Source organism: Dryobates pubescens, chromosome 5, assembly GCF_014839835.1.
Source record: "Dryobates pubescens isolate bDryPub1 chromosome 5, bDryPub1.pri, whole genome shotgun sequence".
NCBI lineage: Eukaryota > Metazoa > Chordata > Aves > Piciformes > Picidae > Dryobates > Dryobates pubescens.
The window spans coordinates 21,930,127-21,945,275 of NC_071616.1; the positions used below are offsets into that span (position 1 = coordinate 21,930,127).

At 44.4% G+C, this 15,149-nt stretch overlaps 1 protein-coding gene across 1 annotated transcript; it reads right to left on the minus strand.

The window, feature by feature from the left end:
• Positions 1 to 1,993: 1,993 nt before the first annotated feature.
• SIVA1 (SIVA1 apoptosis inducing factor) lies at positions 1,994 to 3,863 on the minus strand. Its single transcript, XM_054162206.1, has 4 exons — positions 3,588 to 3,863; positions 3,225 to 3,431; positions 2,662 to 2,818; positions 1,994 to 2,203 (listed from the first exon to the last, which is right to left on the minus strand). The coding sequence occupies exons 1-4, from the start codon at positions 3,703 to 3,705 to the stop codon at positions 2,146 to 2,148; spliced, it is 540 nt and encodes a 179-aa protein (XP_054018181.1). The 5' UTR covers positions 3,706 to 3,863; the 3' UTR covers positions 1,994 to 2,145.
• Positions 3,864 to 15,149: the final 11,286 nt, after the last annotated feature.

Sequence of the window (15,149 nt, forward strand, 5' to 3'; positions counted from 1 at the left end):
CTTTGAAGTGGGGACAAAATACATTTTACAGGTGCTCAAAATCAAGACTGGAGTAAGAACTATAAAGTCTCCCATTTTAACTGGCTAAAAAGCGTACAGAAGAGGGGAACAAACCAAATCCATCAGCTAGACTAGGCTAATACACAGATGATTGACCTAGCAGCAAACTGATCCCCCACAAGGGGTGCAGCTATGAAGAGGTACAATCACTATCAGTTCACTCTTTTGTGAAAGCATTCATTCTTCTGTTTGGTTAGCTGCAGTATTCTGAAACATTAAAACACCCAGTGAGCATGTCAAGGAAAGATGTCCCCACAAGAGAGAATTCTCTCAACTTGCATTGCAAGAGCCTGTCCGTTTCTTCAAATAGAAATGTCTGGAGTGGAAGGGAAGAGGTAAAAAACGTTAATCCATGTTAAACATACTAATCACAGTTGAGGAGACTGGGAAGCAGGCATGGCAGACTTGCTTTGGGAATTCAGGGCAAATAATCTGGGAAACAGAGCCTTAGCTATGCGTGCCGTGAGAATTTCTTTTCTCTCTCAAATCTGCTCCTTTTTCCCTACAGTCTGAAATCAGCCACTGAAGTGATCAGTTTCCTTAGGTAAAGACCAATGTGATTGGCTTGCAAGATCACAGGTTTGGTGGGTTTATTTTTAAAAACATAGCAAAAATAGTACAAGAAAATTTGTTTCAGGAGCTTTCCAGTACTGCTTAATGATAGTTTAACTCCTAAGTTAAACAATACTAAGGACACTGGTCTCTGCCATGACATGAAAGGAAAATGAGGAATGAGCTAGTTTATGAGATGTACACTTGAATGCTGACCATTTCTTTAGACCATCTGACAAGCTATTTTTGGTAATTCAGTACAATATGAAGTTTATGGTGTAGAAGATTCATTTATACAAACAAGCCACTTTCCATGAAAGACTGCAGGAAAATTAGTCTCTGACACTTAATGATTGAGAAAAAGGTTTTTTTAAACTCCAAGTGTCCTTTCTATGAGTTACCATGGAAAGTAACAATTAAAACCATTCAAGCTGTCAGCAATCACAGAATGGGCTGGGTTGGAACAGATCTTAAAGATCTGGTTCCAAGCTCACTGCAGGGCAGGGATACCTTTCACTAGGACCAGGTTGCTCAAAACCCCATGCAGCCTAGCTTTGAACACCTGCAGGGATGGGGAATCCACAGCTTCTCTGAACAATCCATCCCAGTGCCTCACTGCCCTCACAGCATAGTTTCTTCCTGATGTGATCTAAATCCACTCTCTTTACATTTGAAACTGTTACCCCTCATCCTTATCACTATGCTCCCTGAAACAGTGTCCCTCCTTACCCTTCCTGTAGACCCCCTTTAAATACTGGAAAGCTGCCATAAGGTCCTCCCAGAAGCTTCTCTAGGCTGAACAAGCCCAGCTGTCTCAGCCTGTCCTCATATGGGAGGTGCTCCAGCCTCCTGCTCATCTTCAAGGCCCTTCTCTGGATGCATTCCAACAGATCCATGTCTTTATCGTGCTGGGTACTCCAGAGATGGACCAGAGCAGAGGGGAAGAATTGCCTCCTTCAGGCCGCCGATGCAGCCCAGGATGTGATTGTCCTCCTGGGCTGTGAGCACACATTGCTGGCTCACAGTCAGTTTTTCATAACCACAAGTTGTTTGTAGCAGTTAAAAAAAAAAATTAACCAGAAATCAGCAACTTCTCTGCTTGAAAGAGCACTCAAGCCTGGCTGATTTTTCTAGTCAGCTCACAAAAACTGCTGTGTGTCCACAACAATTTACACTCACCTACTAGTACCACAATGAGCAACTGATTTCTCGTCACACTGAAGTGTGTGCTAACAGGTGCAACATATGAAGAGACCCTGGATAAACGTTCTAAATTCTGCATCACATAAGGAACACCATGTAAAAGCAAAAAGTGGCCCCTTCCGGACAGGTATATCACGACTAAGGAAAAAGAGAAGGTTGATTGGAAATAATCTAGAAAGCCTCAAAATATAAAAGTTTATTTAGCTACAATATTAAAAAGTACAATATAAAGATATAAAATGTAGAAAGTACATATTTAATTCACATGCTCAAAGGAGAAGACTTCATGAAATGTACAGACATCTTAGCCATAAAGGCTATTATCAAGTTTCAGACTTGAAACACTGAGCAGCCGTTGCAGAGAACTTGCTCTCCCACATCACCATAACTAGGGAAAGAAGAAAAAGAAAACCAAAAGAGACAATGTCAGTGTGTGTATTGTGTCTGGACCACAACAAAGAATGCCATCCTATTCCATTATCAGCTGGACAGGACTCCCACACAGCACACTCAGTATTTCTTTATATCATGGAACTGTTGGCAACGATCTCAAAAACTTAGTATCGTTCCTTGGGAATGCATTCATCATGGCCAGTATGCTGTGTTGCTGGTAGGAAGGCAAGAGGAATTTTTACCTTCTAAAGCATTTACATAAGCAGCTAAACTTGACTTACACCGAGATTGGTTACACAACACAGACATTTCATTTTCCATGTTTCAGATAGTTCTACTGCTGCTAAAGCAACACAACCTCAACTCCTTTACATAGATGAGCTAGATACCTGTTAGGTGTTCATATGCTGTAACAAATTTTCAGGGAAATTGAACTAAAAACAAGGTACTTACTCAACAGTGGAGCACAAGGAACAGGTAATTGTGTTACAGCAGCTGCAGAGCCTGCTGCAGTCCTGGCAAACAAACCGGTCGCACTGTGTACATGCTTCCTTGACATCAGCGATTCTTACACAAGACGAACAGGCTTTGGAGACTCCTACAGGTGGAACTGCTTGGAAAAGATGCGATTAGAAGGCATGAACTTGCAGCAAAACAAAGTCCTAAGGCTACTCAGCACTACAGCTACAGGTGGCAGCACTTCGCAGAACAACACGCGTGCAGGCACCGGCACCGGGCTCACTGCTTATAACTTTGTTGGTTCTTTTTCTACTCAGTGGTGAGACCGCTAAGAGATTCTTAAGGAGCCCACACGTGCAGCAGATTTTAAGTCCGCAAGTGAAACGCAAATCTAATTTAACACTTCATTTTAAAAGCAAAAGAAGGCAGTAAAGACCTGCGGAGGAACACACGCACGCTCCTACAATGTCTGCGGCGCAGGCCGGCGGGCGGCGAGCAGCGCCCACAGCCCGGCTCACGCAACAGCGCCGGTGCGCAGCCCACGGCGGGCCCCTCACCTTTCTCCATGGCAGCCGGGCGCCTCAGCAGCTTCCCGTCGTGGCCTATGAGCAGCTGCCCGCTCCAGCGACACCCCGCGCTGCCGTCCTGGGCCTCCCCAGCCGGCTCCGGTGAGCGGGTGACCGCGCAAGTGGCGGCGGGGCTGGCGGGCCAAGCGCCCTCCATGCACGCCTGGGCGCCCCTGAAGAGCAACCGCCGGGTTCTCTCTGCCGGAGGGAGGAGAGGAGAGTTACGAGCGGCTTAACCCCCTCACCGCCCGCCACCAGGCCCGCGGGGAGCGGCAGCTGGTAGGCGGAGGCCTGCGGGTGCAGGCCGTGCCCGGGGCTGGGGCGACTGTTCCTGCTCTTTTCCCCTCGCCTTACCGAAGATTTCCCGCCGGTACTCCTCGCCTCGCACGCCGCGGCTGAGTTCCCGCAGCCCCACGCGTGTTTTCAGCTGGAGCGGGGCCGCCTCCCCGAAGGGGCAGGAGCGCTTCGGCATGGCGGGCCGCCGTTCCCCGCCGCGCCTGGCCAACGGCGGGGCGGCACCGGCAAGCGCCGGCGATTGGCGGGGCAGGCGCCTTGCGGTGTCGCCCCGGGCCTGATCCAAGAAGCCCTCCCTCGGCCTCCTCCGGGTATTCCGAAGCCTAAGCCGTTCGGTTTCTCCAGCAGGAAACCGGCCCGTCTGTCTCCGGGACAATGCCGCCTTGCGACTGCTCGCTGCTGCCCGCCGCGGCTGTCTGCGTTGCCCCGGCAGGCCCCGCCACTGCTCGGGCCTCTCGGCGGCTGGAAGTTACCTCCTCCGTGTGTGCCGGCGGGGCAAGGCAAACCGAACTTGGGTTTGTCAGTAAGCCCTCTTTCCCGCTGGTGAAAGCCCCGTCTGGACTCATCTTCCTGATCTAATTGAAAATGCCCGTGCTCGCTCCAGGGCAGCTGGGCTAAATGACTTCTAAAGGTCCCTCCCAACCCAAACCTTTCTACGTGATTCTGCTCCTTTCTGCAAGCCACATTTGTGTTTGGGATCACCTCGTTCTTCCTAAAGCTTATGCCGCCTGCCAAAGCTCTAGCTGTCTCGGTGCTGTAGAACCAAGCGAAATGTTCACAGGCACTTCCCGCCCCCGCTTGTTGTTGTTGTTGTTGCTGTAGTTTTGTTTGTTTTGTTGTTGTGTGTTTTTCTTTCCTTAATAAAAAGGCTGGAGAACCTCTGGCACCACTTGTGGTGCTCAGTGAGGCTTCAGGGTCTGATGCTCACTTTCTGCTGGGACTTTCTGCTGTCACTGTGTGACACGGAATTACTAAAACTCAGTTGCTATGTATAGGTAAACTGTCTACAACGGTCTAGGTATCCTTTCATGGATTAAAAGCCTCTGGTTCAATCCCCGAGCAGCAGTCTGTTTGGTTACTATGTGTATTCTGAAAATACATTGTTTTCCTCGGGGCAAACAAGATCTTCAACGCTGGTGTTGCTGTTCCGGGCGCAGTACTTTCGGCCATCTGAAGAACGCAATGGATTACAACAGTTGTATTTGCTCTAGAGATGTTTCTGAATTCAAACTTTCACCTGTATATATGCCAGGGTGCTGGACAAAATCCCAATCTAGCATGGGAGTGACTTTTCCATCAAGCAGCACCAAAACCATGCTTCCACTAGCTACCAAACTGCTACTAGGTTGTAGGTAACCCCACATTGATTTCATAGAGGTTAATGTGATTTTTGTTTTCCTTTTCTTTCTGTAGAGCTGATCAGCCCAGCCCTGTGGTCTGTGGAATAGGAGCTATGGTTGCAATGCACAGTAATTCACAGAAATCCCAAAGACTGACTTCTGTCATGCTTTCTTTACCTGTGAAGATGTTTACTTTGGCTTTTTCTGCATGTACTTACAAATACATACCTAAAGATTTTCACCAGTTTCCCACTGCACGTTGAAAACTCATCTTGCCTTTATCTGTAAGGAAATGTCTTCTTAAGTATTCATTAAATATACACTCTGATGTCCCTGAAGCCCTCTCAGGAATAGGGGTGAATCAGAATGTAAGCCAGAAGCAATCCTGTCAGGATAGAGGGCAGCAGATCACACGTTTTGTTACATATGGCATAGGGTGCGAATGGGGCTCGACTGACTGAGAACGGGATGAAATACAAAGGAAAAAGTTAAAAGCACTGTTCTGCCTGTAAGGAAGGAGTGTTCTGAAAAGCTGATCTTGGAATATGAAATAGATTTGAAAGTGAGCAGTATGTGTTGCAGCAGAGCTACTGGTGTTGTCACTGAAGGGTAAATTTAAGGGCATGTTCCCTGAGGGCTGCTTACACTTGATGCGCCACCAACCCACTGCAGGGTAGAAGCAAAAATCCACTGCTGTAGCTATCTGAGTCAGCTTTGTGAGCCTGTACCTTAATACTATCTGCTACTGATCAGCTATTTCTTACTTGTAAGCTACGAAGGCAAAATAATTATGTCTGGTTTACATCCCACTGTAGCAGCCCACAGGGAGGGAGCTGGTTCATCTGCCAGTCTGTTGACTTGTTACCCAATAGAATGATTCTGAGTATTTTATTAGTTTCATAGCAGTAATCCTCGAGGAAGATCCTCTAGTGATTTGAAAACAGAAGAAAAGCTGAGGTCTGATCTGGCAAAGCTTGCTGGCATTGAACATTCATAAGAATTAATGCTGATGATTTCCCAGGTTAGGGTATGAGGTTGTGTGTTGCGTTACACAGCACTGGATGTGAAAAAGCAACCCAAACAAATCCTAATCCACTAATAGCAATTATGAAATATGATGATTTTGTCCTTGAAAATGTGTTTGTCCAGAAAAGCAGAGAGTAAAAGTGACAGTAATTTTCTTGCTACTTTGCTTCCCCTGTGCCTGTGTGAATACTACAGACCAATTGCCTGGCTGATAGCTTTGTCACTTACAGAACAAAGGAAAACTGTATTTCATTTTTTCTCCATAGTTCCCATTTCCAGTAAGCAAATGTAAACAACAAAATGGACTGTGTTCACTAAGCCTGCCTTTCCTCGTATTTTATTCCTACCAACGCTCCGAGAAAGTCGGGGCAGACACAGGAGGACTCTGGCCATAGCTCACCTTCACCACTTCCAGCAGCTCACATTTCCAGAATTTTCTGAGCCACAATTTCCATCTGGATCTTAATGTTTAATAGTTGGTGCATTCTTCATAAATTTGCCCAGGCCCCTTCTCAAAACTGGCAATGTTTACTCTCTTATTTTGCCTAGCAAGGTTTTGAACTTACCAATAGAGTACTTAAAAAAAACCCCAAGCTTCATCAGGTTTGTTGTCAGTTTGCTGCCTGGTATTTTTCTTTTGTGTGTCCCATCTGGTTGTATAAAAAATAATGAATAACCATTCCCTGTTGACTCTCCACAAAACACATGAATATAAGGATAACCCCTACCACCTTTTATTGAAGCCAAAAATATTTTACCACGCTGAAGTACTCCTTTGCACTGTCCCTATCCGCATCACCTGTGCCACATCCCAGCACACGGCACTGGAACTCAATGCGCACCATTGTCTGGAGAGCAACTGGTGTGCATGGGAAGAGAAGGGGGGGAACCTCTGGGCAGTGGGGGACTAGGTGGCAGCGTACCTAACCTGCAGGGTATGGGCACCCTCAGCTTTCCTTTTCTGTACCTGCCTCTTAAGTCCTTCCTGAAGCTGGGCCAGTGCACCAGCTGCAGGCATGCTATCCATCTAAACATTACAGATCTAAAGGGGTTTTCTTCTTGGTCCCTTCCCTAATAAGTCCTAACATCTGATTTGTCATTTTGATTACTACTCAAATACCACACTGAGTTCCCTGTTTCAGGGAACTATTCATAAATGGTTCACAGTATCACTCTCCTGTGTGCCAACCACTTCATTCAGAGCCCATCACTCTGAGTACAGCCAAAGCTGTTTTTCCCCTGTGTTACTGTGTGCTTACTGACACTGTTAATTTATCACTTGTTTCATATTGTGAGCACCTTAAAAGCACCTCAAAGTACTTATAAATACACTGAATTGCCAGATTCAGGTTTACCAATACACAGTGCTCAGGGTAACAATCTTTTTACAAGACCTGTTGTTGCTTCCCTTTGGCACTGAGAACAATTAAATATATCACATTCAGAGCAATTTAATTGAGTTTCTCACATTCAGATCTGAACTGCAATGGACAGCCTACAAAATGTGTAGATTTGGATTTTTAAATACTCCAGTAAGCAGTTGCAGATGTTTAGAGTTTTGTTTGTGACCCATCTGCAAGGCAATCATAATAAATATGTGCCTGTCAGCCAGTGCTTCTAACTACTCCAAAATGCAACTAGAAATAAACAGATAGACTGGAAAAGTCATAGTGTAAATCCCAAACATTTTAAATTGAGACTGGATGTTTTCTAAAAATGAATGGAATTTACAAACTTGGAAAAGAGCAAACTGAGGAAAATTCTGTCTTCCATTTTAAGCAGACAAAATATCCATGATGGCTGATTCAGCTCTGTCAATAGAAATATTCTCCAGACTTACTTCTTCCCCTCTATGCCTTGTTTTGCAAGCAACTTTTATCCATTTACCAGGGTGAGTTAAAGAGTTCCATTCTAGGAACAGGTGGTAGATAAAGAGCAATACAGGAGACTATATTAACTTTTTAACTCTTCCAAATGCCCATTAGTAGGTTCCTATAAGCATTAGAAGGACCTTAAATGTAGTTTATCTCCAGCTTCACTCACACAGACTCCTCCCATCCATGTGCTCTAAGTAAAATCTCCCCCTTTATTCTATTCTACAGGCCTGTCAGTCTTACCTGGGTGCCAGGAAAGGTTATGGAGCAGTTCAGGCTGCATGCCATCACACGGCACATACGAGACAACCAAGTGATCAGGCCCATTTGGCATGGCTTGATGAAAGGCAGGTCCTGGCTGACTAATCTGATCTCCTTCTACAATAAGGTGACCTGCCTAGTGGACGAGGGAAGAGCTGTGGACTTTGTCTACCTGGACATTAGTAAAGCCTTTGACACGGTCTCCCACAGCATTCTCCTTCAGAAACTCACAGCACAAGGCTTGAATAAGTGCACTCTCTGTTGGAATAAAAAACCCTATCTGGATGGCTGGGCCCAAAGAATGGTGGTAAAAGGAGTTAAATCTGGCTGGTGCCCAGTTACTAGTGGTGTCCCCCAAGGTTCAATACTGGTGTCTGTTCTCTTTAATATCTTTCTCAATGACCTGGATGAGAGGATTGAGTGCACTCTCAATATGTTTGCAGATGACACCAAGCTGGGTATCCGTGTCAATCTGCTAGAGGGTCGAAAAGTCTTTTCAGTGGGATCTGGATGGATTAGACCCGCGGGCCAAGGCTAACTCCATGAAGTTCAACAAGGCCCAGTGTGAGGTCCTGAACTTAGATCACAGCCCCATGGTAAGTTACAGACTTGGAGATGTAGAAACTTGGAGAGGGACCTGGTGGTATTGGTTGACAGCCAACGGAATGTGAGTCAGCAGTGTACCCAGGTGGCCAAGAAAGCCAATGGCATCCTAGCCTGTACTAGAAACACAGTGGTCAGCAGGATCAGGGAGGTGATCATCCCCCTGTACTCAGCACTGGTGAGGTCACACCTTGAGTACTGTGTGCAGTTTGGGGCTCCTCGCTACAGGAAGGACATTGAGGTGGTGGAGTGTGTCCAGAGAAGGACGGGGGCTCCTGAAGGGCCTGCAGGGTATGTCCTACAAGGAGTGCCTGAGGGAGCTGTGGCTGTTCAGCCTGAAGAGGAGGTTGAGGGGACGCCTTATCACTCTCTATAACTACCTGAAGGGATGTTGGAGCAAGGAGGGGACCAGCCTCTTCTCCTTTATGGCAAGTGACAGGACTAGAGAAATGGCTACAAGTTTAAGCTGGATATTAGGAAATACTTTTTCACTGAAAGGGTTATCAAACATTGGAATGGGCTGCTCAGGGCAGTGGAGGAGTCACCATCCCTGAAGACATTCAAGCAGCTTATGGACCTGGCCCTAAGGACATAGTTTAGTGTTGCAGCATCAGTGCTGGGTCAAAGGTTAGACTCTTGAAGGTCTCTTTCAACCAAATATATTCTGTCATTCCATAATTAGGCTATGTTGAAAGAAATTGAAACAGAATTCCTTGAGATGGGACTCCGTCTCTTACATCGCTTTAAGGTGTTTCCTTAGTGGTTCCTCTCAATTCTTATTGATATAAAAAGAGTGAATTTTGGCCAGCTCATGGGCTCTTTTCTAAAGTTTTCATTCTAAAACAGTGAAAGGAACATTCTGGAAATCCTTTTAAGTGGAGTATATGTTTTAGTAACTGGTGTAGTCAGCCAAGTGCCAGCATGCAGCCTCTGTTAAGTCGGCTGTGGTATCAGGATGCACACACATACTCACTGTAGGATGACAGTAACACCCTGTGCCCCATGGTCTCAGTTCCATCATACTCTTCTTTCTTTGCTCTGCAGTATGGATCTGGAGATAAACACCCATCTCCTAGATTAAACCTGCTCTTGCCAGCGTGGCTTGAAGCCATTTCCTTTCTTCTGTACCCTTTTTCACATAGTACTGTAGCATGTCAGCCTTAAGAGACAAACATGTTTACAACTTGGATCAAAGGGATGCACACGGATCAGATGTTATCTGCTCACAAGTGCATGTCATTTTACTGGGACTCATTAGCAGCCGAGTTGCTACCCTCATCTTGATGAATAGGTTCACATGCACAGACAAAACATCTGATAAGCCAGTGATGCGCAGGATTAAGGGCTGGCCTTTAAAGTATGCTGCTGTTAAGCCAAGGTTCTGCCATTTTGGCAGGGCAGCTGGTAATTACTCTTAAATTAGCATGGTGTGGTTGAATTTCATAGCTGAGACACCAGTTCCACTCAAGTACATCAAAACACTCGGAGGTCCCACTTACACTAGAGGGCACTCTCAAGACTATAAATTGTTTTTAAGCTGTTGCAAAGATGTCATTGTTCTGCTGACAGCAACATGCAGGGTTTACAAAAGGGCTGCATTCTTCAGGTTTTCCTTCATGGTTGTTGTTCCTGGCCCTTCCAGCTGTGCACCTTCACCTCTACTGCACACAGTCTCCTTTTACTTTGCCTCTTCCCAGATTTTTATCATAATATCAAGAAAAAAGGGATTTGAACTCTAACAGTGGTAACTGCCACTCCTGATGTGGTGCCTTGGTGTTCTGGTTTCTTTCTCTGCAGGCAACAATGATTTTCATTCAATACGAGGTAGCCGTCCTAGCAATTCTTTAAATCTGTGTCCAGATGGTAGTATGCTATTATTTAATGTGAATTTGCCTAGGAGAGGCTACAGGCACCTCTGCCCTTTCACTATCTCCACACATAAAGCATCCCCTCCCACACACAGCATGGGAAGGGCTAGACAAAACTTTTCTCCCTCCACATTGTAGCTGCATCCAGTCTTAGTCTTGTTATTTTGTTAGGGAAATGAATCCTTGCCTCAAAAGGACTATGTCAGTGCATGCTGGCAAAGAATCTGGCTCTCTGCACGCACCATGTCTAATGAGGAGTGATTCCTCAGCAGCAGCCCACAAAGTGTATTTATTTTTAAATATATGTGGCTGTATAACCAATCCTGGGTAGAGAATGTCCACAAAACAGAAGCTGTGTAGAGTCAACACAAGTCCCTGAACACTGCCAAGAGAACATTCTGCAGCTACAGGGACCATCACTAAGGCTAATGTGGAAATTTTCTTAGTACAGCCTTTTTGGTTGAAAGCTGTTTACACAGGGAAGTCTTGAAGGCACTCATTCTCCTGGCTCTCTGCTGTGCAGTTCACAGCAGTGGTGTGACACAAGCTACAATAGCAACGTTCAGTCCTACGCTGGCCATCCAGGGTGCCAGTTAATAGAATGAGACTTTGTGCTGCTCGCATGTTTCCCCTGGATGGAAATCACCAATACATCTTGCACAGGGCTCAGACTTTCATCAGTACCAGTCTAGTATTTTAATTATTATATAGTTTGGTACAAATGGATCTCTGATAGACAAAACGCCTTACCCCATTTGTAATGCCTTAACTAGCTACCATCTTTCATTTCTTCCTCTCACCTTTTTCATGCATATTAAAATCCATTATAACTTATTCTGTATATTTATTGTAACTTATTCTATGTATTTCTGCTCAGTACATTCCTGCCATGTATATGCATTCTTCTGTTCTGCATGAGAATTTCAGAGAAACTATTAATATGACAGAGCTGTATTTAATTTTCTTCTATTGTTATCTTCTCTGTCTCAAGGTCTGGAAGATCTCCAGATCGATGGCAAAGGCATTGCCTCTGTTTCTAATAGTGCTTCTCTATCACTACCTAAACTCTAGGACAAACCATCAGCATACATCACCAATTAAACTGGTGCAAATATAAAATATTGGCATTGAATAACTGTCTGAGTAATTGAGAGCAGCCTGACATTCCTCCTAGTTCTTTCTAGTCAGACACTAGTTGTCCATTTGGCCAGGTTCAGTGCCCAGCACATAACCTTACTGCTGTTTTATGCCAGCTTCAGTTCTAGCAAAGTTGGAAGGGCTTCTTTGTCCAGTCTCCAATTTATTCAGTACTCAATATAAGCAAGTAGAGATCACTGAAGGTATATACTTACCTTTCCTGCAGAATGTATATACTTAAAATCAGTAGGCCAAATCCTCAGGAAATGGAAGGAAAGGAGAGAATCAATAATTTCCAATAATCTTCTTTAGAAGCTATAGATAGAAACTTAATGCTGTTTCAGAATGGCAAAGCAAACCTTCTGTGAACTTACTCAGTAAATGTCTTCAAACTGTATTTTATCTCACATAGATGTGATTACAGCCCCACTGGTACACATCAAAACTACATTCCTGAATTCTGAAAGAATGGCTCTATGTAATTGCAGGGCAGGAAGAAATGCTTCAAATAAGCTTTCAAGTTGAGAGTGATATTGCATTATCTGAGAACCAAAAATGAAGTACTTTAAAAGGAGGCAGAGAAAAAAAATCATGCCGGCAACTACAGGGTTAATAGTCTAGACTGACTGAGTTGGTGCTCAGGACCCAATGTCCACACTGTAGGTGGGGGGTTGCTTCCAAGCAGCTCTTGTCTGGTCCCATAGACTGAAATCTGATTAACATCTCAAGCACAGCAGGGTCGCTGCTGGAGAGAATCTCTTGTTCAATTTCATCCCAAAAGAATCCAGTTTGCATGCTGAGTCTGCTACTTTGTAACACAGACCGAAGCATGGAACAGTGATTAACACTCACTGTAGAGCAAGATGAAGCATCCAAAAGGACACAGCTCAACGGCTGGAACAGCTGAAGCAGAAGAAAACTGGAGTACAAAATACAAAGTTAAGTTTGAACTACGTTGCCCATTTTTGATGCTGCAGGATGCTAACTAAGCTGCACTAACCTTAACACTGACCTACACATGCACCAGGCCTGCAGTTACTCTGACCTACAGCAAGACATTCTTGAAACAGTAACCACATCTCACCAGTTCTTTCCTCCTTTTTCTCTGCTTACTAAAGGCACAAGGCATGCCATTACAATGGATGCCAGTGGACAGTTAGCAAGAATCAGTAGTACTACTCACCAACATGAGGAAATACCTTCCCTCCATCTCCTGGCTGTTATCCTCCTGGTCTCATATTCACCCTGACATCTGCTGTGGATATCTCAGGTCCTTTTCAGCAGAGCTGCTTTTCATCCCAGTGCTTCCCAGTCTGTACTAAGACACAGGGAGCATGCATCTTCCTGAGCTTCACAAGCTTTTTGTTGCCCAAACTTCAAACTTATCAAAGCCTTTTATGTCTGTTGTCAGCTGCTCCAGAACTCAAATGACAGGTTTCCATTCATGGCAGAGAGAGATGCTCTATTTTAAGGATCTCACTGGAAACACAACTCTAAATGCAATAGTTTTATAACTGGAAGCTTCATCTTCAGAAGTGAAGAGCACCATGAAACACCTTTTCACGGCAGTGACTGGCAATACATTCTATCTGCCAAGTTTGTCATTTTGTCACTCCCTAGTGGTTGCACAGGATCACCTCTGTTTACAGGCCAGCCAGGCTTCCATAGACCTCACAAGCAAATACCATTTCCACACATTTGAAGAATTAGGCCAAATTAGCACCAAAAGTTTTATGTCATATAGGAGGAGAGAGATACTGTCACCTCTGCTGTAAGGACAAGCACAGGTGACTATTCTGCAGTCCTTAAGAAAATATGCCTCCAGTGCTTCTGCCCAAGGTATTTTAAAGATTTGAGCAGCCACCTAAGCTGTCTGAAGAACTCAGCAACTTATCAAGTGCTGAAAAGTTATCTCCTGAAACTTAACACTGTTGTCTGAGGCCCTATTTAATAGCCTGTAATGTCAACTCTGGTGTATGTACTCAACTTTCAAAAGCTCTAATCACAGAGTCATAGAATCATTTTGGTTGAAAAAGACCTTTCAGATCATTGTGTCTAACCATTATCTAACTACCAAGGTCTGGCACTAAATCACATCCCTCAGCATCTCATCTATGCATCTTTTAAATGCCTCCAGGGATGGGGATTAAACCACCACCCTGGGAAGGTTATTCCAGTGTTTGATAATGCCTGTCAAAGGAAAGGAACATCACCTCAAGACTGTGAGAATGTTCAAATACATGAGTGCAATTTTTATCCTGGACATTTTCATAGATAGCATTACAATTTGTACTGCTTCCAACCACTGAAAAATGCAGTTGGTACCCAAAATTTTCTGTGTTGAAAGAACGTATGAAGTGTGCTACATGTATGGAAAACTTTCTTTCCTGGTCTGTTTATTTTTTTTCTTGGGTTTGGTTTCTTGTTTTTATTTTTCTTTCTCCCTGTTTTCTTCTCCCCCCCCCCCCCATTTTTTACAGTCTTATAGGGCTGATGGGCAAATATTTAATGCACAGTCTCTACTCACAAGATACTGATAACAGATGAATATATTTTAGAACAACTGATTTCCTGAGAGTATATAAGAGATTAAAAGGCAAAAATCTGAAATTCTTTGTTTAGGTTGTACTGCAATGTCTCACTCTGTGGCCGAGATCTAGATGGGTAATTTTTTAATTTGAGAAATAAGTAGGGGTTCAGCCAGCCCCATCTGAGAGTAAAAGCTCCTTTGTGATAGACCTGTGATTCAAGAAGAACGCATACTCCTACCTTCCTGAAGTGCTCTGTACCTTATCACTTCTCTCACAGCTCGAATACCATGTTGCACTGTGACGGATAAGCAGGCTTCATGCCTCAGACAGCTTTTTCATTGGCAACATGGATCTGATAGAGACAAAACCGTCACTAACAAGCTTAAATCATTAGCCAACAAATCCACAGGCTATTCCCTGATAAGAGTGTCTATACCACAAACCTGAACCTCTTCCACAGATAAAATGGTTGGAGATGAACTTTTCTCGTCTGATGCCAAGTTGAAAGGGTGAGGGCAGCTCATCCTTTTCATAAGCATCCAACACTTGAAACCTGTTCTCTGATGGATATGAAATGTTACTATAAAGGAAGCTGGGCCACTTCCATGAGGAATACAGAATTGGCTAGAGCTTGATCCCATATAAAACATTACTAGAAGTGGGTAGGGGCACGGAAGTAATCTATTAATTGCAACTCTCCAGAGGCAAGCTGGTCACATTGCTTCCATTTTTACCAGGCTATCTTCTTTCCTCCCTGCCAAACACAAGACAGCTCTCCAGGTGACAGGCAGGCCAGTAATAAACCAGTTCTCCCATTGGGCAGTTTTAGGGGCAAAAAAAAAAAAGGCTCTTTCCTTTTTTCTACCTTGGACACTGCCAGCATCATGTGGAGTTAGATGAAACTGCTTCAGGTATTTCAACTACCAAGGGCCATTCTACATGTGTGTGTGTGGTGTGTGTGTATACAGAGGTTTGTATATAC

What these genes read in the sequence shown, in the direction of transcription:
- SIVA1 (XM_054162206.1), bottom strand. Translation starts at nt 3,705, where the DNA reads ATGCCGAAGCGCTCCTGCCCCTTCGGGGAGGCGGCCCCGCTCCAGCTG. An exon ending in CCCGGCTGCCATGGAGAAAG is followed by an intron (nt 2,819 to 3,224) that starts GTGAGGGGCCCG and finishes TTTTCCAAGCAG; the next exon opens with TTCCACCTGTAGGAGTCTCC. An exon ending in TCCTTGTGCTCCACTGTTGA is followed by an intron (nt 2,204 to 2,661) that starts GTAAGTACCTTG and finishes TTCTTTCCCTAG; the next exon opens with TTATGGTGATGTGGGAGAGC.